General features: G+C 44.2%; 1 protein-coding gene across 10 annotated transcripts in view; it reads left to right on the top strand.

Annotated features, from left to right (window-relative positions):
• lef1 (lymphoid enhancer-binding factor 1) overlaps positions 1-20,183 on the top strand; it is a 171,503-nt gene that overhangs the window by 77,249 nt on the left and 74,071 nt on the right. For all 10 annotated transcript variants that reach the window (XM_041198263.1, XM_041198272.1, XM_041198290.1 and 7 more), the window contains exons 4-5: positions 6,632-6,764; positions 14,059-14,149. In XM_041198263.1, coding sequence (XP_041054197.1) covers positions 6,632-6,764; positions 14,059-14,149 — 224 coding nt within the window. The remainder of the gene's footprint in view (positions 1-6,631; positions 6,765-14,058; positions 14,150-20,183) is intronic.

The following is a 20,183-nucleotide window of genomic DNA, read 5'->3' as shown; positions in this document are numbered from 1 at the left end:
ATCCCATGTGAAGAAGAACAGGGGAGTTTCTCTCAGCGTCCCTGCTAACAATTATCCATCAGCCAATGGCTAAAGCAGTTGATTTGGCCATTTATTTAACTACCATTTGTGGGACCTTGCTGTGCCCATATTGGCTGCTTTGATTCCTACATTACCACATTTCAAAAGTATTCCATTGAGTGAAAAGGGCTTCGGGATGTCCTGTGGTTATAAAAGGCGCTACATAAATGTAAGCCTTTGTTTCTTTTCTTTCCAGTCACTCTGCCTTTGGCCTCATATAGAATTCCTAACCTGCTGTGTAAAATTCCAATTTGTCATGGTTTTTCAAGTGGGTGGGTGATCTGCAATACTAGTTTCATGTCCAGATGACAAGTTAGCAAACTACTCAGGGATGTTGTAGACTGCTGCATAACAGGGTCATAGCATTGTTGATTAGTTTCTGCAAATTGACTCCAGAATAGCCCTGGCAGAAACACAGGAGACAAGAGCCGTGCTCCCATCGTGTGGCAGAGACAGCACAACATGAGAGGTGGAAACTGAATCGACTATTGGTGGATACTAGGAACACATGCACATAATCTAGGCTGGCAGTGCTGTAGTCAGGGAGTGCACTGTCAGAGGTTCTGTCTTCTGCAGGAGATGTTGAACCAATATCCTGTTCAGGTGGATGCGAAAGATCCCCTCGCACTATGTTGAAGACCAGTAGGGCAATCCCATCCATTGTCTTCGCCAATATTTATCACGCGGCCAACAATAGAGAAATAGAATGGGTGGAATTTTACTGCCCTGTCGCTGGGGGGGGCGGGGGGGCCTTAAAATGCGGTGAGCCATTCAAAACTCCATTAGCTTCGGCGGGACTATAAAATCACGCTGGTGTAAAATTCTCCCCAATATCCAGTCACTATCTCATTGTTTCTGGCAGCTTGCTGTACCCAAATTGGCTGCTGTGTTTCCTACCTTACAACACAGAGAATGTTTCATAAGTGATTCAGTAGTTGTGAAGCCCTTTAAGACATCCTGAGAATGTGTCAGAGGCTATACCAACACAATTACTCTTTGACATGGGATGGCGGTGCACCGCAAGGATGGACATGTCACATCACCAAATGGTGGGAGCGTGGAGTGGGCCACTTGTTCAAGCAGTCATGTGACCTGGACTACCAGAGTGGATAACCCTAATGTGTGTGTTTCTGTATGTGTGTGTGTGTGTGTGTGTGTGTGTGTGTGTGTGTGTGTGTGTTTGTGTGTGTGTGTCTGTGTGTTTGCATAAGAGGGTTCAAAGCGAATCCCATTCATCGAGTAAATAGGGCTCCATTGGATTTACCAGTGGTCAGTTACAATTGGGAAGGGGGTTCTGTTCCATTAAGTACCTTTCATGATGTTTTGTACACCAGTATTCTCTACAGTGTCAGTGATATAAGATGCAGCCTTCAATCATAATTCCCTTGACAATGCCAACTTAAGTAACGTGCCTCTTGGTGTTATGTGATTTTTGTATACTTCCCAAACACGGTTTCAAAGAAATGATGTACTAAATTAAAGCATTGGGCAGGTTGAATTTCCCTTAAGACATGATTCGAGCAAATCAATCAGTGAGAGAGAAGAACCTCTGTACCTGGCATCAGTATTTCTGATTCCTCTCACCAGTGCCTGCACCAGGTTTTTCTATTAAAGTCGATAAAGTTTAATCACATGCATGATTACTCTATATCTGTTATTTGCATATAGCCTCATTGCAGCAAGCTGCTTCTGTTCATCTCTGTGTTAAGGATTCCACTTTTTGCCCACTGTAACTTCAAGATACGCACATTGCGTTGTGTCCTGCAAATGGAGATCACAGTGAGTGAATTTTTATAATGTCACCACTGACTAGAGGAAGACTCTCAAAGTTTAGGATTTACATGTGAAATATCCAGGCCTCATATAGCCCCAAGACTTCTCCTTTCAGTTCCTATCTATATAATTAAAAAGTCTTGCTTACAGCGCAACACACATTCGATATGTAGGTTGGCATATTAAACTGGTCGGCAGCAGAGAGAATCGAGTGTCACGCTTTCCTGATTGGCTCAAGTAAGGAACTTCATGCTGATTCGCCGATTCAGGAAAAATTACAGAGAAATTGAACCAATTCAAGACCTGTGTTTTGACCAGACAATTTACTTGCCCCAATTGAATATTGCTAAAAAGAGAGACATGGTGCCAAAGCTTTTCATCTTGCACTCATCAGGACTATTGCAAGAATACCAAATTTCAAACAATTGCAACAGTTTTCCCAATTGGTTCCATCCACCATCATGGATTTCTAACCTAGCTTAATGATACAGCATATTACTGACATTTACAATGCAGGAAATATTTTTTTAAACTGTCACTAAAGTCATTAAATGCACCTAGAAAATGTATTATATAATGTTCAAAGTTGTCTACTAACAGTGGAAGATGTGTGCCTTAGCGGATCTCACCCGCACAGTGAAAGATGGTGAATCTGGAGGGAGAGCGGGGCAAGGAAGAACTCAGTGGGGCATTGGCCTAGGTTGTTTTTGAAGAGCTCAGAAAATCACTCCTTCCTGGAGAAGTAAATGAAATCTAGTTCCCCTGTGGCTGGATTTCCAGGTTATCCTTTGTGGAGAATGCAAGGCGCACACTTGTCAAGTACCATCTTAAAATAGCATTTCTTTTGGGGTGGGGGTGGGGCGCAAGGCTAGAGGGGGTGCAGGGTGGGTACGATGTGCATCATGCCACCCTGTTTGTATGTTGCTAGGGTCTACCACCTGACCTATTTGGACTCTATAACCACCCAGCTGTTGTCAAATTGGCATTGGTAGATGATGAGCAGGAATAGGGCTGCAAGGTTTCCTGCATCCTCTTAGGAACTTTCGCCCCCTGCCACACGCCACCCCCCCCCCCCCCCCCCCCGTCCCCCCCGTCCCCTGCCCCCTGCCCCCACCCCCCAATTTTGCTTCCAATGCCAGGGAATATCTCCTACCTTCCCCACCCACTTAACCAATAAAAGAACGGGATCTTCCTTTAATGTCAGTCAGACAACCAAGTGTAACTTTAGTTCAACCACCATTTTTCACTGCTAAACACTTAAAACATTGATAAAGAGGTTAAAGTGGGTCAGATATCTAACACCTGGAGCACATTCTCGGCTGGTTCCTTATTTCAGATGCTAACCTCCTGGCAGGAGCCATTACTGAGCGATGATTATAGTTATTGGTAATGTAGGCAGGCCGGGCCTGTTTGAAGTTTCCTAACCCACAGGATTTACAATAAATAAAACTCCACAGGGACCAAAACCCACTTCCTCTCATGAGGTTAAGGCCTTGGCTGACTGTGCGTAATATCATGGCATCACTTCCTGATGAGGCCTTGTCGTTTTAATTAGTACAGTGCCATTACAATGGTATTTAATGTTATTTTTCCTCTTGAGAAATTTAGTCAAACATGGCCTCTGCAGTCAAGCATTAAATGCTTTCCTATCCAGTGTCTTTGGTTAGGCTTAATAGGACTCAGTAGAGCCATCTGTCTGACACACATTCTTTGTCTATAAAGTAAAGGATTGACTTTTAAATCTACCTCTGTGTAAGTAGCTCCAGATATATACAGCAGGGTTGTGTATGCATCCAGTTTCCAGTCTTGCCGGCATTTTAAAATTTTATTCTATATAAGGTGTAATACACTATATGTAGTTGTGACAAAGCTGATATCGCGACATCCTACAACAGTAACAACTTGCATTTATATAACGCCTTTCACAACCCCAGATGTTCCAGAGTACTTTACAGCCAATGAAACTCTAATGAATTGGAGCTGTAAGGAAATGCTTCAGCCAGTCTATGCTGAGCAAGGGCCCACAAAGAGCAAATAAGAAGATTGGCTGTTTAATCTGTTTTGGGCTGGTTGTTGAGGGATGCACATTGACCAGAATATCAGGAGAACTCCCTTGCAATAGTACATGGGAGTCTATATGTCTACCTCAGAGAGCAGGTGGGGCCACAGTTTGACATCTCATTCAAAGTACAGCACCTTGAGCAGTGCAGCACTCCCTCAGTACTGCTTAGGTTCTGTGCTGATGGCTGTGGAGAGGGACTTGAATCCACAACCCCTAACTCTGAGGTGACAGTGCCACCCCCTGGGCCACAGCTGACAACAGTTAAGGTCAGTAAGTCTACAAGACTGAGGGAGCCTTTTTGGCCATCACAGCACCAAACTGCTTCTTGTTTGAATCCAGTGTTTTTTCTCCTTCACTACCCCACCACTATTTGTCTATGATTAATTGGCACAGATTGGGATGATTTGCATGTGCAGATTTACAAACAATTGACTTTGCTTAAAATGAACTGGTTTGTTCTTGGCACAAAGTGGAGGCAGAACAAAACCTTTGGAGGTGAGTTTCTTTGGCAGTTCCACCAGGAAAAGTTCAGTGGTGGGTTTAACCAGCAGTGGGGGTCTGGACTCCAAAATTTGGGAGAAGTTGGAGTCCTCAGTTGCATGGCCAATATTCTTCCCTCAATCATTATCACTGAAAAAGGTCATGACCACATTCCTGCTCCTGTGACCTTGCTGTGTGATTCCCACATTACCTTGACTGCACTTCAAACGTAACGAGTTAGCTGTGAGCACTTTATGGGATATCCCGAGGTCATGGAAGGCGCTACCTAAATGCAAGTTCTTTCTTCTTTACCGAACAACACCGTGGCAGCACCATGTCTTCAAGGACGAAGAGCATCTCCACCTCCTCAGAACCACAAGGGATGGGCAATGATGGCTGCCCTTGCCAGCATCACCCTTCATCCCGAGATCAAATAAAAAGTGACTCATTGGAACCGGAGATTAATAATGCGCAGTGTACATGTAAACTTATAAAAGAAATCTCCCATAATTGGCTCCAGTTAATCGCCCATGTGCTCACAGTTGCAGAGGCTCTTCAAGAATCTTGAATTGTCGACTATATTTGGATTTTTTTTTGGATAGATGTGTTAATATTGTGCAGTGTTCTGAAAATAAACCTGACAAATCTCAGGCAGGTGTGTGATGGGAGGTGCCTGAGAATCTCACAGGTCAAAGGCTTCTCCCGGCAGAGCCTTGTCGCACTTTCTTCACTTTGACCTTTTTAAAGCGTATCAAAAATTGACCTCACCCCATCTGTGGTACAAATGTGACAGCCTGGAGTTGGCGTGCAGTAGGCAGCGGGGGGAGAAAAAGGGCCCTTTGTTGCTAAATATTTCTCATATGTACAGTTAGGCAGGGCCAAACAGAGAAATAAAGATGTTTTTAAGTGTTTCGTTTAAGGAAATGTATTGAATAGGTGAAGATGAAAACCCTGAAGTGTATTGTAATGATTTCATTTTGCCAGGATAATAAAAATATTTGTGGCATTTAAATTACTGCAGCATGAAGATTCAGTTCAGTTTACTGAGCATGTGATCGAGGCCAGGTTAGATCAGATTTACAGCCAGCTGCTTGTGTTCACCAGGTTGCTGCTTCAGTTTTTTTTGGAGTCAAGGGGTGAGTGGGGCTAATTTTGAATTGGGCAATGAAAATGGGGAGGGGGTATAACAGGCAACATAATCACTGCCACTGTGTTACACTAACCACACCCCCCCCGCCCCCCCCACAGTCAGAGCCACTTGAGAGCTCTCCACCACTGTTCCCCACCCTCCTAACAATTTAATCCCAGTTATGCACAGCCTTTGAATAAGTTACTTTGCAAAGAGAATGTTAAATCCTGTTGCAAGGAGGCTGCCTTAACATGGTTTGTGCACCCAGAGGTGCCAACTCCTGCGCTTGCTAATCTCAAGAGCTGTGCCATTGCAGGACTCATTGTCATTTATGGCACAAAAGGAGGCCATTTGGCCCTTCGAGTCCCTGCCGCCTTTCCGCAAAGCAGTCCGGCCAGTCCCATTCTCTTGCTCGATCCCCACAGGTTTATTCCCTTGAAGTGTCCATCCAACTTCCTCTTCAAGTCATTGATTGTTTCTGTTTCCATCACCCTCGTGGGCAGAGAGTTTCAAGTCATTCCACCCGCTGCGTTTAAAAAACAAACCTTACGCCTTTATCCCTTAGCCCTTGTACTATCAGCTAATGGGAACAGTTTTCCCCTGTCCACTTTATCCAAACCTGCTGGCTCTGTCAAATCTCTCTCCCATCTCCTTTGCTCCGAGGAGAACCTTGTAACTAAAATCCCCCTTCCCTGGAACCAACGCTTCCCAACCATCAGGCCGGAAACATTTTGGAGACATTCACCCAGGCTATCCTCCAGGAACAGAGGGTCCAAATTGTGGCCATTGGGGTTGATGTTGGATAAACCTTTGGTCAGAGCACCAAGAGGGGTCATCGCCAGTGAAGCAAGTTGTTGGAGAGAATTGGCTGATTTTCACTGCCTTTAACTGCAGTGCGATGTAAAACAGACTCCTGCATGTATCTATTATTGTTTCTCTTTTTGAGATATGGTCGCACCCACCCCGTCATCTGAGGGAGACATGCCCCATCTTCTGCTTTGTTGCTGCTTATCCCATGCAACACCTCATGGTCTACTGCACGTAAACACCAGCTTGCATCATTCTCGGTAAGTCAACACTAAAGGCTCTGACAGCAAAAACAAATATTCTTTTGTTATCTGTTCCAGTCGAACAAGGTGCCCGTGGTGCAGCCATGCCATGCAGTTCATCCCCTCACACCCCTCATCACCTACAGCGATGAGCACTTCGCACCTGGATCTCATCCTGCACAAATCCCCACAGACATCAACTCCAAACGAGGTGAGGAATATCTTATGCATAGCCTTACTGAACCTGAACGCGGAGGAATTGATGCGTGAGCCATGTCCTTTTCATGTGTCATCTTCTAACTGTGTGAGCGTTAAACGGCACAGGAGCATTATCTGTGCGTTGCGTTAATTCACGGCACACCAAATTTTCAAACCTCACCACGTATTGTGGATGAATTTGAGAGAGTAACATGGTTGGTCGAGTGTCATAACAAACTTGATGAGCTTGCACCCGCACCCCCCCCCCACCCCCCAAAAAAAGCGACGTTTACTGGAAAAATAAAGGAAACGCAGCAATATTGAGATTTGCTATCGCTTCAAGGAATGCTTAGATTGATAGGAGGCCATTCAGTCCATCACTGCTGATGCCACATTAGCTGTGCACACCGCATGGAGTGTTTGCTCTCTTTTTAAAAAGTGGAGTGGGGGGGGACAGGTCTTGACTTTGTGCGATAATTATAAAACTGGTCAACAATAAAGGTGCAGGGAGATGCAAAATGGACTGTTGGCCCGCCCTCACCAGTTTCACATTATCACACAAAGTGATTTGCTCTGGTCATCAACTGAGAGACGGTAACAAGAAGAGTCATCACAATCCATTATAGGACATAGCTATAGCTAAAGAAACTGATTGGCTGAAGCCAGTGTACCTTAATATAGTTATTTCCTCAGCGCAGTACTTTGTTTACACTTTAATAATGTAAGGTGAATGGTACAGCGCTCTTGTCTATTGTGCATGATGCAGCTGACCAAACACAGAGGCAGTGCAATCATCACTGAAAGAGAAAGGAAGGAATGTTTACTCTTTGCACACAGAGACGAAATAAAGAACAGGAGTGCCTGTTTTGTTTTTTTTTAATTAATTCATGGGAGGTGGGCTTTGCTGGCTGGGCCAGCATTTATTGCCCATCCCTAATTGCCCTTGACAAGGTGGTGGTGAGCTGCCTTCTTGAGCCGCTGCTGTCCATGTGGTGTAGGTACACCCACAGTGCTGTTAGGAAGGGAGTTCCAGGAACTTGACTCAGTGACAGTGAAAAAACAGCAATATATTTCCAAGTCAGGATGGTGAGTGGTTTGGAAGGGAACTTCCAGTTGGTGGTGTTCCCATGTATCTGCTGCCCTTGTCCTTCTAGATGGTAGTGGTAGTGGGCTTAGACGGTGCTGTTGAAGGAGCCTTGGTGAATTCCCGCAGTGCATCTTGTAGGTGGAACACACTGCTGTCACTGTGCATTGGTGGTAGAGGGAGTGAATGTTGGAGGATGTGGTGCCAATCAAGTGGGCTGCTTTGTCCTGGATGGTGTCAAGCTTCTTGAGTGTTGTTGGAGCTGCACTCATCCAGGCAAGCGGAGTGTATTCCATCACACTCCTGACTTGTGCCTTGTAGATGGTGGACAGGCTTTGAGGAGTCTGGAGGTGAGTTACACATCGTACGATTCCTAGCTTCTGACCTGCTCTTGTAGCCACAGTATTTATATGGCTAGTCCAGTTCAGTTTCTGGTCAATGGTAATCCCCAGGTTGTTGATAGTGGGGGTTCAGTGATGGTAATGCCATTGAATTTGAAGGGGTGATGGTTGGATTCTCTCTTGTTGGAGATGATCATTGCCTGGCACTTGTCACTTGTCAGCCCAAGCCTGAATATTGTCCAGGTCTTGCTGCATTTGGACATGGACAGCTTCAGTACCTGCAGAGTCACAAATTGTGCTGAACATTGTGCGATCATCAGTGAACATACCCATTTCTAACCTTATGATGGAAGGAAATTGATGAAGCAGCTGAAGATGGTTGCATCCAGAACACTACTCTGAGGAACTCCTGCAGTGATGTCCTGGAGCTAGTTGACTGACCTCCAACAACCACAACCATCTTCCTTTGTGCTAGGTATGACTCCAACCAATGGAGAGTTTTCCACCTGATTCCCTTTGACCCCAGTTTTGCTAGGGCTCCTTGATGCCACACTCGGTCGAATGTGGCCTCGATGTCAAGGGCAGTCACTCTCACCTCTCCTCAGGAGTTCAGATCTTTTGTCCATGTTTGAACCAAGGCTGTAATGAGGTCAGGAGCTGAGTGGCCCTGGCAGAGTCCAAAGTCGGGTGTCTGTGAGCAGGTTATTGCTAAGCAAGTGCCACTTGATAGCATTATAGATGACCTCTTCCATTACTTTACTGATGATCAAGAGTAGACTGATGGGATGGTAATTGGCTGGGTTGGATTTGTCCTGCTTTTTGTGTACAGGACACACCTGGGCAATTTTCCACATAGCCGGGTAGATGTCAGTGTTGTAGCTGTACTGGAACAGCTTGGCTAGGGGCACAGCAAGTTCTGGAGCACAAGTCTTCAGTACTACTGCTGAAATATTGCCAGGGCCCATAGCCATTGCAGTACTCAGTGCCTTCAGCCATTTCTTGATATCACATGGAATGAATCGAATTTGCTGAAGACTGGCCTTTATGATGCTGGGGACCTCCAGAGGGGGCCGAGATGGATCATCCACTTGGCATTTCTGGCTGAAGATTGTAGCAAATGCTTCAGCCTTATCTTTTGCATTGATATGTCAGGTTCCTCCATCATTGAGGATGGGAATATTTGTGGATCCTTCCCCTCCAGTGAGTTGTTTAATTGTCCACCACCATTCACAACTGGATGTGGCAGGACTGCAGAGCTTAGATCTGATCCGTTGGTTTTGGGATAGTCAAAGTCTGTCTATCACTTACTGTTTATGCTGTTTGACACGCAAATAGTCTTGTGTTGTAGCTTCACCAGATTGACATCTCATTTTTAAGTATGCCTGGTGCTGCTCCTGGCATGTCCTCCTGCACTCTTTATTGAACTAGGGTTTATCCACTGGCTTGATAGTAATGGTAGAGTCGGGTATATGCCGGGCCATGAGGTTACAGATTGTGTTTGAGTACAATTCTGCTGCTGCTGATGGCCCACAGTGCCTCATTGATGCCCAGTCTTGAGTTGCCAGATCTGTTCGAAATCTATCCCATTTGGATTGTGATGGTGCCACACAACATGATGGAGGGTATCCTCGATGTGAAGGTGGGACTTTGTCTCCACAATGACTTTGCAGTGGTCACTCCTACCGATACTGTCATAGACAGGTGCATCTGCGGCAGGCAGGTTGGTGAGGATGGGGTCAAGCATGTTTTGCCCTCTTGTTGGTTCCCTCACCATCTGCTGCAGACCCAGCCTAGTAGCTATGTCTTTCAGGACTCGGCCAGCTCGGTCAGTTGTGGTGCTACCGAGCTACTCTTGTTGATGGACAGTGAAGTCCCCCGCCCAGAGTACATTCTGCACCCTTGCCACCCTCAGTGCTTCCTCCAAGTGGCGTTCAACATGGGTGAGCACTGATTCATCAGCTGAGGGAGAGCGGTATGTGGTAATCAGCAGGAGGTGTCCTTGCCCATATTTGACCTGATACCTTGAGACTTCAAGGGGCCTGGAGTTGATGTTGAGGACTCCCAGGGCAACTCCCTCCCAACTGCATACCACTGTGCTGCTACCTCTGCTGGGCCTGTGCTGCCGGTGGGACAGGACATACCCAGAGATGGCGATGATGGAGTCTGGGACATTATCTGTAAGGCATGATTCCGTGAGGATTACTATGTCAGGCTGTTGCTCTCCCAATTTTGAATTGCAGAGGCTGGTGACAGGCAATTATGTTGAGCCACATCAGCCATGTCTCCCTTAATCTCAATTGGTTCCGGAGCCACCATGTTTGTTTTCCCCCAGCTGGCCATTGACCAGATTGCAACCCTACTCTTTCTAATCTCGATTAACCGTTTGTTCCTGGTATCTGCATGCTGTGCAGCATTGGCTTACTTATATCAAGGTTAAAAAAGCCACCCAGGTCGTTTGACTCAGTGGATGGTGAGGAGTACGCAAGTCGAGCTGTGTTTGTTGCACTTGAGCATCCCAATTATCGAGAGGCTTGTCTTTGGCTCCAGCTCCGTGATAATGCAGTGTCAGCAATTGCCCGATAGGGAGTGTATGTCTGCTTTACAGAGAGGGGGAAATTTAATGTGCGAGAATAAACACTGTGTTTTACAGAGTTAGCAGAGACATCCTGAGGGGATGTTTTCAGGTATACCACAGAACGCAAAGGTCTATTTGGGATTAAAACCCTGTTTTAATCCTGCCAGGCACTTCTGAAAGCTGTAGGGCTTCATGTTTGTGGGTTGTCAGTTGAGAGAGTTCTCCCGGCATAGATTTGGATGTTGAATACTGCACATGCAAAACTATTTGACCTTGAAGCCCTAAGGAATCAGCTTGATGAAGAGCTTAGCATGAGCTGGAGTGACAATCGTGAGGCAAATGAATCATATCAAGTGTTAGCATTAAGGGGCTGAAAATGATTCTTAATTAACTGCTGATCCTGTAAAGTTGCAGATGCTGGAAAACCCTGTGTCTTGAGAGAGATAGCTGACAACTGGCCCTGTACTGTTTTGTAGCCACAGTGTATTCCTTTCTGTACATCTGGGAACCCCAGAGTCCAGAGCTGAAAACAATACATGCCCTGCAAACCTGAGAATTTGAAATCGTTCACTTTGGTTCAGGATCTGGGTGGTGGAGGTGGTGGAGTTGGGGGGTGGGTGGGTGGGTGGGGGTGGTTTGGGAGAGCACGGTAATAGTTAACAAAAGGTTAAATTGAACAATTTAAATGCCAATGTCATTGGCCTTCTGTGTTTTTTTTTTCTGTTTGAAGCCAGAGAAATAAACTGTGAAACATTTTAATTCCAGTTTCTCTAGGGAATAGGAAGGATAGGAGCTGACACAAATGCCAGGAAAGGGGAATTAGTGTTTTCTTTTTCCATTGAACACACTTCAGTCTGCCAAAACTTTAAACCCAGAATGATGCACTCTGTTCTTTTTAAATGGGCTGCCTGACTCATTGGTGAAGATTAACAAATCACATCTAACAAGAAGAAAATTGAATATAATTGGAAGCCTATGAGAATCTAGTTTGGATTCTACTCATACAGAGGAGAACAGCTTTAGTTTGCTTCTTAACTCCTACAACCCAGGAACAAGAAGAGGCCACTTCCATCCCTCGAGCCTGTCCCTCCAATCACTGAAATCATGGCTGACCTGTGACCTCTCTCCATATTCCCACCTTTGCAACACATCCCTTAATATCTTTGGTCAACAAAATTCTATCGATCTCAGATTTAAAGTTGACAATTAATCCAGCATCATTTACAGTTAGCGGAAGAGGTTCCAAACTTCTGTCACCCTTTGGTGGGATTTTCTGCACCCGACCCGCAGCCAGGATCTTCCAGTCCCGCCGCCAGTCAATGGACTTCTGGCTGGGGTCCCGCCTCATCCACAATGGGGCCGGAAAGCCTCGACCTTTGTGTGGATTAGAGTGCACTCATTTCACTCCTGAAAGGTCTGGCTCTAACTCTTTAACTATGCCCCCAAGTCCTGGATTCCCCATCGAGCAGAAATTATTTCTCCCAATCTACCCTCTCCATTCCCCTTAATTATCTTGAAAACTTTGATCAAATCAGCCTTAATAACCTAAATTCCAGTGAATACAGCCCTAATTTGTGTAATCTCTCCACGCAATTGAACCCTTGGAGTTAGGTACCATTCTGGTAAATCTACGCTGCACTCCTTCCAAGGTCAATATACCCTTCCTTCCTGTACTGCTGATAGGTCACTGATGAGCATATTCCATTCTATTAACTTTTAAAAGAGGTCCTGTCTTATCCTGTGTGTTTAAAATTGCTGTTCCCCATAGAAATGAGCATCTCAGCCAAGAAACACACCCATGCAAAATCCCGAGCTCCAGCTTTTATTAATTTGTTCGTGGGATGTGGACATCACTGGCTAGGCCAGCCTTATTGCCCATCCCTAACTGCCCTTACTTAGAGGGCATTCTTAAGAGTCAACCACATTTCTGTGTGTCTGGAGTCACATGTAGGCCAGACCAGGTAAGCACAGCAGATTTCCTTCTCTAAAGGACATTAGTGAACCAGATGGGCTTTTATGACAATGGTTTCATGGTCATTATTAAATTTTTTTAATTCCAGATATTTATTGAATTCAAATTCCACCATCTGCTGACCATTACCCTGGGTCCAGTGACAGTACCACCAAGCCAACTGAAAGATGGGTTAGGAGTTACTATTCTTTTAAAGTAAGGCATCTAGTAAGCCCTGAAGTTTCGTGCTGAATGTCTGAGAGAAGGATTCTGTACTATGCTGACCCACCTAATTATTGGGAGTAGCAACAAGGCTGCTGCTTAACAAAGGTTCAGTTTTGAGCCACCTTTGAGGGAAACTCGCGGGGGGTGGGGGCGGGAATGAATTTTGTTTTGGTTGGGGTTAGGTGAAGGAGCAGAGTTCCATTCATAAATGGCACAATCGTGCATTTCAAAGAAATTTACAGCACTCCATGAAGTTTACCAACCATTTTACCACAAGGAGAAGCTTTAGATCCCCTGTGCCAATTGCTCTTCTTTGACTCGCTGTCAACTTTTGCCAAAGAAGCACCTTGAAATGTTTTACTAGGTTAAAGGTGAGCGGTTGTTGAGAACGTTCTTTCAATGTTACTGTTTGCATTTAAGTAACTTGGCAGATCTTTATTTGAAATAACTTGAGTGAGACAGTTAAAAGCAAAACAGAAATTGGACAAGCTGAAATGATTGTGAGGAGTCTAGAGAAGATTTAATTTAAAACATCCTGAACTACTTTTCTTGGGTTATCCAATAATAGTCAAGACATTTCATTCTTGCGCTGCGTTAGAGGACTCTTTGAATTGAAATCCCAAAAATTGATGATTCAACAGCAGAGCCCAAAGACACCAATCACATCCAGCACTTCCCAATAGGGAAGAATAATTATCTTAAAAACTGAAGTGATATTGCTTCGCGTCCTCTCATTCAGGTGTACATAGCGATTATTGTCAAACGGGGAATGGTAAATGAATTCACCATGGTTGAAGATGAAACATCAAAGGAGCAGCTTTATTATTAATATTATATCATCTTTTTCCCAAATAAGGCATTAAGAAAAACATTTACCAGATTTAATTGCTAAGTTAAGTTATGACAATCTATCCAAATTAAGTTGAAACACAAGCAATGTAGTTAAATAATGATTGTACTCAATACCATTGAGGTCTCAATTTCGAAAGAAAAGTTGAGAAGATAATTTCTAATTATTTCTTGTCTGATGCACACACTATTTATTCTTGCTTAATTGAGTTGAAATAACTTGTGGAAATCTAATATGCTTGTGTTATGTTCTCACCTGGACCCCTGCTCCCCTCCCTACAGGCATGCACAGACACCCCCCAGGTCCTGATATCCCCTCCTTCTATCCCCTGTCTCCAGGTGCTGTTGGACAGCTCACACCTCCTCTTAACTGGTAAGCCCTTTGTTTCCTTTGAACTTTAGCAAGACGGCTGCAGGACCCTCTTTCTTTTTAAGCTGTTTCAAGACTTTGAAATTGACACTGCATCAAAACCGTTGTAAGACTTTAATTGCTTAACTTAGGGAGGAAAAAAGAATTGTAGCGGGTTACCAATTCTGTAATTTCACATTAGCACTAAGTAAATGTTCAAGTTGGTGTCAATGTGCTTCCCAGGTAGTGCTGCAAGAGGCACAATTGTAGCCAAGAACGTCAAGATTACAACAGACATGCCAGGGCTCCCCAGTGCTTTTGTACAGTTTGATCTTGTCCTGGCAATCCCAGGTTTGGTCCTCTGTCTGTTTGCACGTGCGGTTCCCTATCAATTTTAGGTTGTGCTCTGGCCCACTTGATCACACACTGTAAATGACTCTCAGGTATCCATTTTTGACCATTTAATTGTGCAGCTACATCCCACCTAAGGCTGAACATATGCATAGCCAAAAATATCTGTTCGAATTTGCAGAGTTGGCATTTCACTGACTTGTTAAGTGTGAAAGCACCAGTCACAGTATTTAACCATATGAAGTTGTGGCTTATCCAGCAAGCTGACTATTTGATGAACAATGAAGCTTTGAAAACAAAGGTTTCAGACAGTAAAGCAAGCACCCTAAACTAGACTCAATACATACAGATATACGAATTCAGAGCAGGACTAGGCCACTCAGCCCCTCGAGTCTGCTCTGCCATTCAGTAGGATCATGGCTGATCTGAATGTAACATCAAATCCTCATTTCCACTTACCCCCGATAACCTTTCACCCCCATGTTGAACAAGAATCTATCTATCTCTGCCTTAAAAATATTCGAATACTCAGCTTCCACCGCCTTTGGGGGAAGAGAGTTCCAAAGGCTCACAACCCTCTGAGAGAAAAAATTTCGCTCCAGCTCTGGTATAAATGAGCGACCCCTTATTTTTAAACAGTGACCCCTAGTTCTAGGTTTTCCCACAAGAGGAAACATGCTTTCTACATCCACCCTTCAAATCTTATGTGTTTCAATCAAGTCGCTTCTTAATCTTCTAAACTCCAGGCGATACAAACCCAGCCTGTCCAACCTTTCCTCATAAGACAACTCACCCTGATATGAAACATTTTCCCAATCAAATATATTCATGTTGATTGTGATCCTTGCCTGTGCTGGTTAACAGGTAGACTTCTTATTAGCCTCCTTTAGTGAAGCGTAAATCATTTATTTTTACAGATGATAACAAAGAGGGACTATACAGTCTGAAAATTTGGTTTTCCAAAGTGATATCAGTGTTTGATTTTGCAACAGGTTATGATTGAATTGTGTGTCCTGTTTAATATCATAATCATGTTTTCTGAATGTTTTTGCCAACACTTTTATATCCAAACAAGTCCAAAGATTTCTCCATCCAACCAAATAAGCTTGTAATTGATCTTTAATTTCATGTAATTTTCTGTTCTTCATACTTTGTTTTTAAAGTACAAGGAGGATTTGAAACTCATGACTGAATGTGCAGCTAAACAAGCCATTCTGGCTGTAACTTTGTCACAGACACTAAAATTAATGCTTCTTATTTTGAGAGTAAAGCCTGGAGCTAAATTTCTCCATTGATTGGAGCCCCTCCTGATCCCAAGCTCATGACTGAATGTGCAACTAAACAAGCCATTCTGGCTGTAACTTTGTCATGGACACTAAAATTAATGCTTCTTATTTTGAGAGTAAAGCCTAACCCTAACCTCACCCCTTGTCAACAAAACCAAGTGTGAGAGAGACGGAGGCTGGAGTGGAGAAACAGAGAGAAAGAGAGGGAGAGACAGGAAGATGGGGGGTAGGGAGGGGTGAATAAGAGATAAGAGATAGAGAGAGAGTGAGGCGGAGGAATGTGAGAGTGATGATTGGGAGAGGGAAGACAGAGGGGAATGAGATGGAAAGAAATGGAGGAAAGTGAGCAAAGGAACAATGAAATATTGAGGGAAGCGAGGAAAACTAAGACAGAGAGAGAGAGAAAGAATGAGAGAAGAGAGGCATGGAGGTAAGTGAGAGAGAAAGAAGGAAGTGAGATAAGTAAGAAGATCAAACAAAGTAGACATAAAGACTAAAATGGAAGAGAGAGAGAGGTGAAGGAACAGGTATAGAAGGAGAGGTGAGGTGAGAAAAGGGATGGGGAAAAGAACTTAGTAACATAAATTGGCTACCACAATACTGACTGCGACTGTACATGATCTTTACAATGCTTTGAAAGGTTTTTGCCATTTTAGTCATTACGAATCCATGGTTTCCCCAAGATAAAATTACAGCGCCAGAAGTTGACTGGCTTGCAAGAGTTTAACAGGGTGGCAGTGAGTTGTTGCTTCAACTTGCCCTGGAAGGGCAGCAAGCAGGATCTGGCCTGGAGATTCCCCACATGACAATGCCCTGATCTTAGCCCTGCAGCCAGGTTGCACCCCTTGCGGGAGAGAGGTAGACGGTTGGAGGAGCATTGATAGAGACCAAAGCTGCGAGTGTGTAGGGGGACACGGTATGGTGCAGCGATCATTTTGAGTTTGCCCTGTTATGATTGGCCATTTAATTGGAAGATAATTCAAGCTAATTGAGATAACAATGCGTTAAACTAAAGCTCTTCAAAAAACTGGATAGGAAACATCGAATAGCCATTCATTCAACTGTTTAGATATTTAAATTGCTGTGAGCACCAAACTTAAAAATTAATTAGAATTTTTATCTGATTGAAAGCACAATTATTACAGTTTAATCCATTTTCACTACTAAACAACAACAACAAAAGGCCAATGTGTAGTTGAGCTTTTAATTGCTCAAAACAACTTTTCCCATTGCGCATATTTCATGTTTTTCTATTGAAACAAATTGCACAGGCAATGTAACAGAATTTAACCCAATAGCTAAACACAATGTCTTAATTATACATCGAAGTTGTCTTAAAAAAATAAGTGTTACATGAACATCTGGTACTTAACCGTCTGAAGTTTGACGGAAGGAAATTAGCAGGCAGCAAAAATAGATTTTATTAAACTATCCTCCCCACTTTCAAAATTGGCCAAAGTGAACCATTCAAACTAAATTGTTCAAATTGAAATGATAATTCCTGGGTCGGATGTAGGAATGAGGGAAGAGTTTATGAATTCCGTGGGAACCAAACCTGTGGGAGCCAAACGATAGATTCAATGTGTCACCAGCCAGCTCGGTGAATGACACCAGCCGTGTAACACGCAGTCAGAGTGTTGTGTCGACATGTTTATTCCCCATACAATTGGCCTCCCACCATAACTGAGAGGATATTACTTCTTCCCCCAGCTGCATAACCACTGCCTTTCACCCTGGCAATTCCACTTTCCCCCCTTTCCCTGTCAATATTGCTGTGTAACTGGCAACTGGGAGACGAGAGTCTGATTTGAACCTCCGCTAATCCCTCCAGGCCTGTTGATAACCACCTCCCCTCAGTCCAGCAACAGTTCCCCCTCCCCCAGCAATCACCTCCCCTCCCATCAGCCAACCTCACCCCTTCCATTTAGCAGCACCTCCCCCGCCCCCCACCCCACACCCCTGCCTGCTCACCCAAACTTGGCTGAGATTGGGGTCTTTGTGTGCATGTGGCTGAATGGGGAGCAATTAATGGGAATCATTTGTTCTGACTAAACTAAGCTTCTTAAAGGTGCTGCTGCAGTGGTAAACTACAAAGGTGACTTACAATCTAAGGCTTGCCTATATGTTGTGGTGTACAATCTCATGGTATTCATGTCATCAGTGAGCCCCACCAATACAGAACAAACTGGGCACTCATCTCCGGGCTGTGGTAGGTTGTGAATACAGAATGGCTGCATCATTTGTTCATCCAAAAGTTACTGGACTTCAAATGTGTGAAGTGTTGTCTGGCATTTCAGTGGAAGAAGCATGATGTAACTTGTGCGTTTGATGCTTTTTACCACCACAGTTGGCACTCAGCATTGACTCAGGTTTCTAGCATGTGGTTATCACACCTTTGTACTCGACTAACAGTTCTGAAAGAAAATAAATTGTCACTTGGTAGTACAGAACCTGAATATTACTGAAAAGAGAGGCATGTTGCTGAAGCTTTTCATCTTAGACTCATCAGAACAAATGCAATAATGCCAAATTTTAAATGAACACAGCAATTTATACTGCAGGAGAAACAGGTGCTGATTGGTTGGCACGTTGACTCTGATTGGCTGAGGCATTGCCATGGAGAAAGCAGTGGGGAACTATAGGCTCTCCATGCTTCTGGGTAATTCAAAAAAGGCACAAGGCTTGAACATATTCTTTTTGTTTGCAGAGAATGAGTCCCTGCATCTGAATTTATGTCACTTGGAGGGTTACAAGCTCGACTGATGATCTTAAATTGGTTGTTAGTGTAGCTATTAGCACACTCAGGATTGTTCAGCAAGTGCTGCCCAATCGCGGAATCACATCTAACAGTAGACGTTCCATTTTGGATTCTGCAAGTGCAGTCTGGTTGGGAACAGTCTGTACTCTGCCTATTACGAATGCGTTATTTGATTCGATCAGCCAACCATTGGGACGTATTGCATATGTACCTGGCGTCACACCGGCACTGACATTCATACACGACATTGCTCAATTGTGTGGTAGCCGGAAAGTCTTTGGACTGACGGCAGCATTCTATCAGTGGAAAATACCACTCGTGTCGCCACTGCATAGTAGCATCATGAAACGGCTTGCTTAACTTGTTCAAATTTTTGAGATACCTTGCCTTTCCCGGGTAATTTGAGGTAGACCCGACACTTTTCCCATCTGAACGTGGCTGCCATGTGCTATAAAATTTGGTATTCTTCTGTTTGCCCTGACGAGTGCAAGACGGGAAGCTTCAGCGACGTGTCTCTCTTTTCAGCAATGCCCTTTAAGTTGCTCAATCTCGGTTAATAAAGGGGGCAGGAGTCATCACTTTCTTCCCCTCATTCCCTCCTTGTGTTCCTTAACCCACTCCTCAAAGCTAAAGTTAAGTTTAGAGAAATCGAACATCGTTTTTAAAGTGGTCACCCTGATGTTTTTAAAAAAAGAAATTTTACAGAGTGGAAAACTCTTGCCAATAATGTCAAAAGTCTCCATCCAAACACTGCCTGGGCCTCTCATGTGGACTGTTAGTGTTGTTTCACCTTGAGTTAGCTGTATTTTCATATAATATGACGGTCAGTGTTTCCCTTCTGTTGCAAGGAGTGGTTTCTTCTGGATGACACTGTGGCCAGTTGAATATCCTTTGATATAGACGCAGGTGCTTTGTAACAGGGGTGCAAGTATAGAGCAAGTGAACTGGCAAAGTTACTCTGCTGTACAGCGAAGTGTTAACTGGGGATCTGTTGCTGCTTTCTTGAGTTGCCTTTATCAACGATTGGCAAGGTGCTATGCACATTAACCATATTTTAATACTGGATGATAATTGCTTCCCTTTCATGCGTGATCCCACGGGGCTATCCTGTGGCAAATTGGCCCAGCTGGTCTTTCCAATAAAACACGGCTGCTTTAGCTTTCTGTGTAGAGCTGTGGTACCAAATGAAATTTGAGCTCACCCATTCATTTAACATTATTCAACTTCCCACCCCTGAAAACTCAGAGTACATGGCCGCTTCTGGGTTTGTTTGCAACGTTCTGCACTGCAGTAGATTTTCTTTTGATGAGGCTTCAACATTAATAATGCACCTTCAGCCGCAGGTTCAAAACATCAGCATAAAGAAGGCATGCTCCTTGATTCCAATGACCTTCCGGGGCCCAATCCTTCCTGGGTCCCAGTTGTAGCCGTTGGAGCCAGCCCAGAACACACCAGCCGCAGTCCTGCGGCAAGCCCAGTTGGAACCAGACCACAACTGTGCAGATAATGAGCAGCGTTCGAGTTGCGGTTGCCTGCACAAACATCACTCTCAGTGACCATGTTGGCAGTGACTCAGATTATTGTCATGAGGGAACGAATTTGTGCAGAGATGTACTTCGCAGCCTGGTTTAGACACACACCACCTCCCGGAGTTTTAACTGGA

Source organism: Carcharodon carcharias, chromosome 1 (assembly GCF_017639515.1).
Source record: "Carcharodon carcharias isolate sCarCar2 chromosome 1, sCarCar2.pri, whole genome shotgun sequence".
Taxonomy (NCBI): Eukaryota; Metazoa; Chordata; class Chondrichthyes; order Lamniformes; family Lamnidae; genus Carcharodon; species Carcharodon carcharias.
The sequence above is the reverse complement of the archived record's forward strand: the minus strand, read 5'-3'. Positions and strand labels throughout refer to the sequence as shown.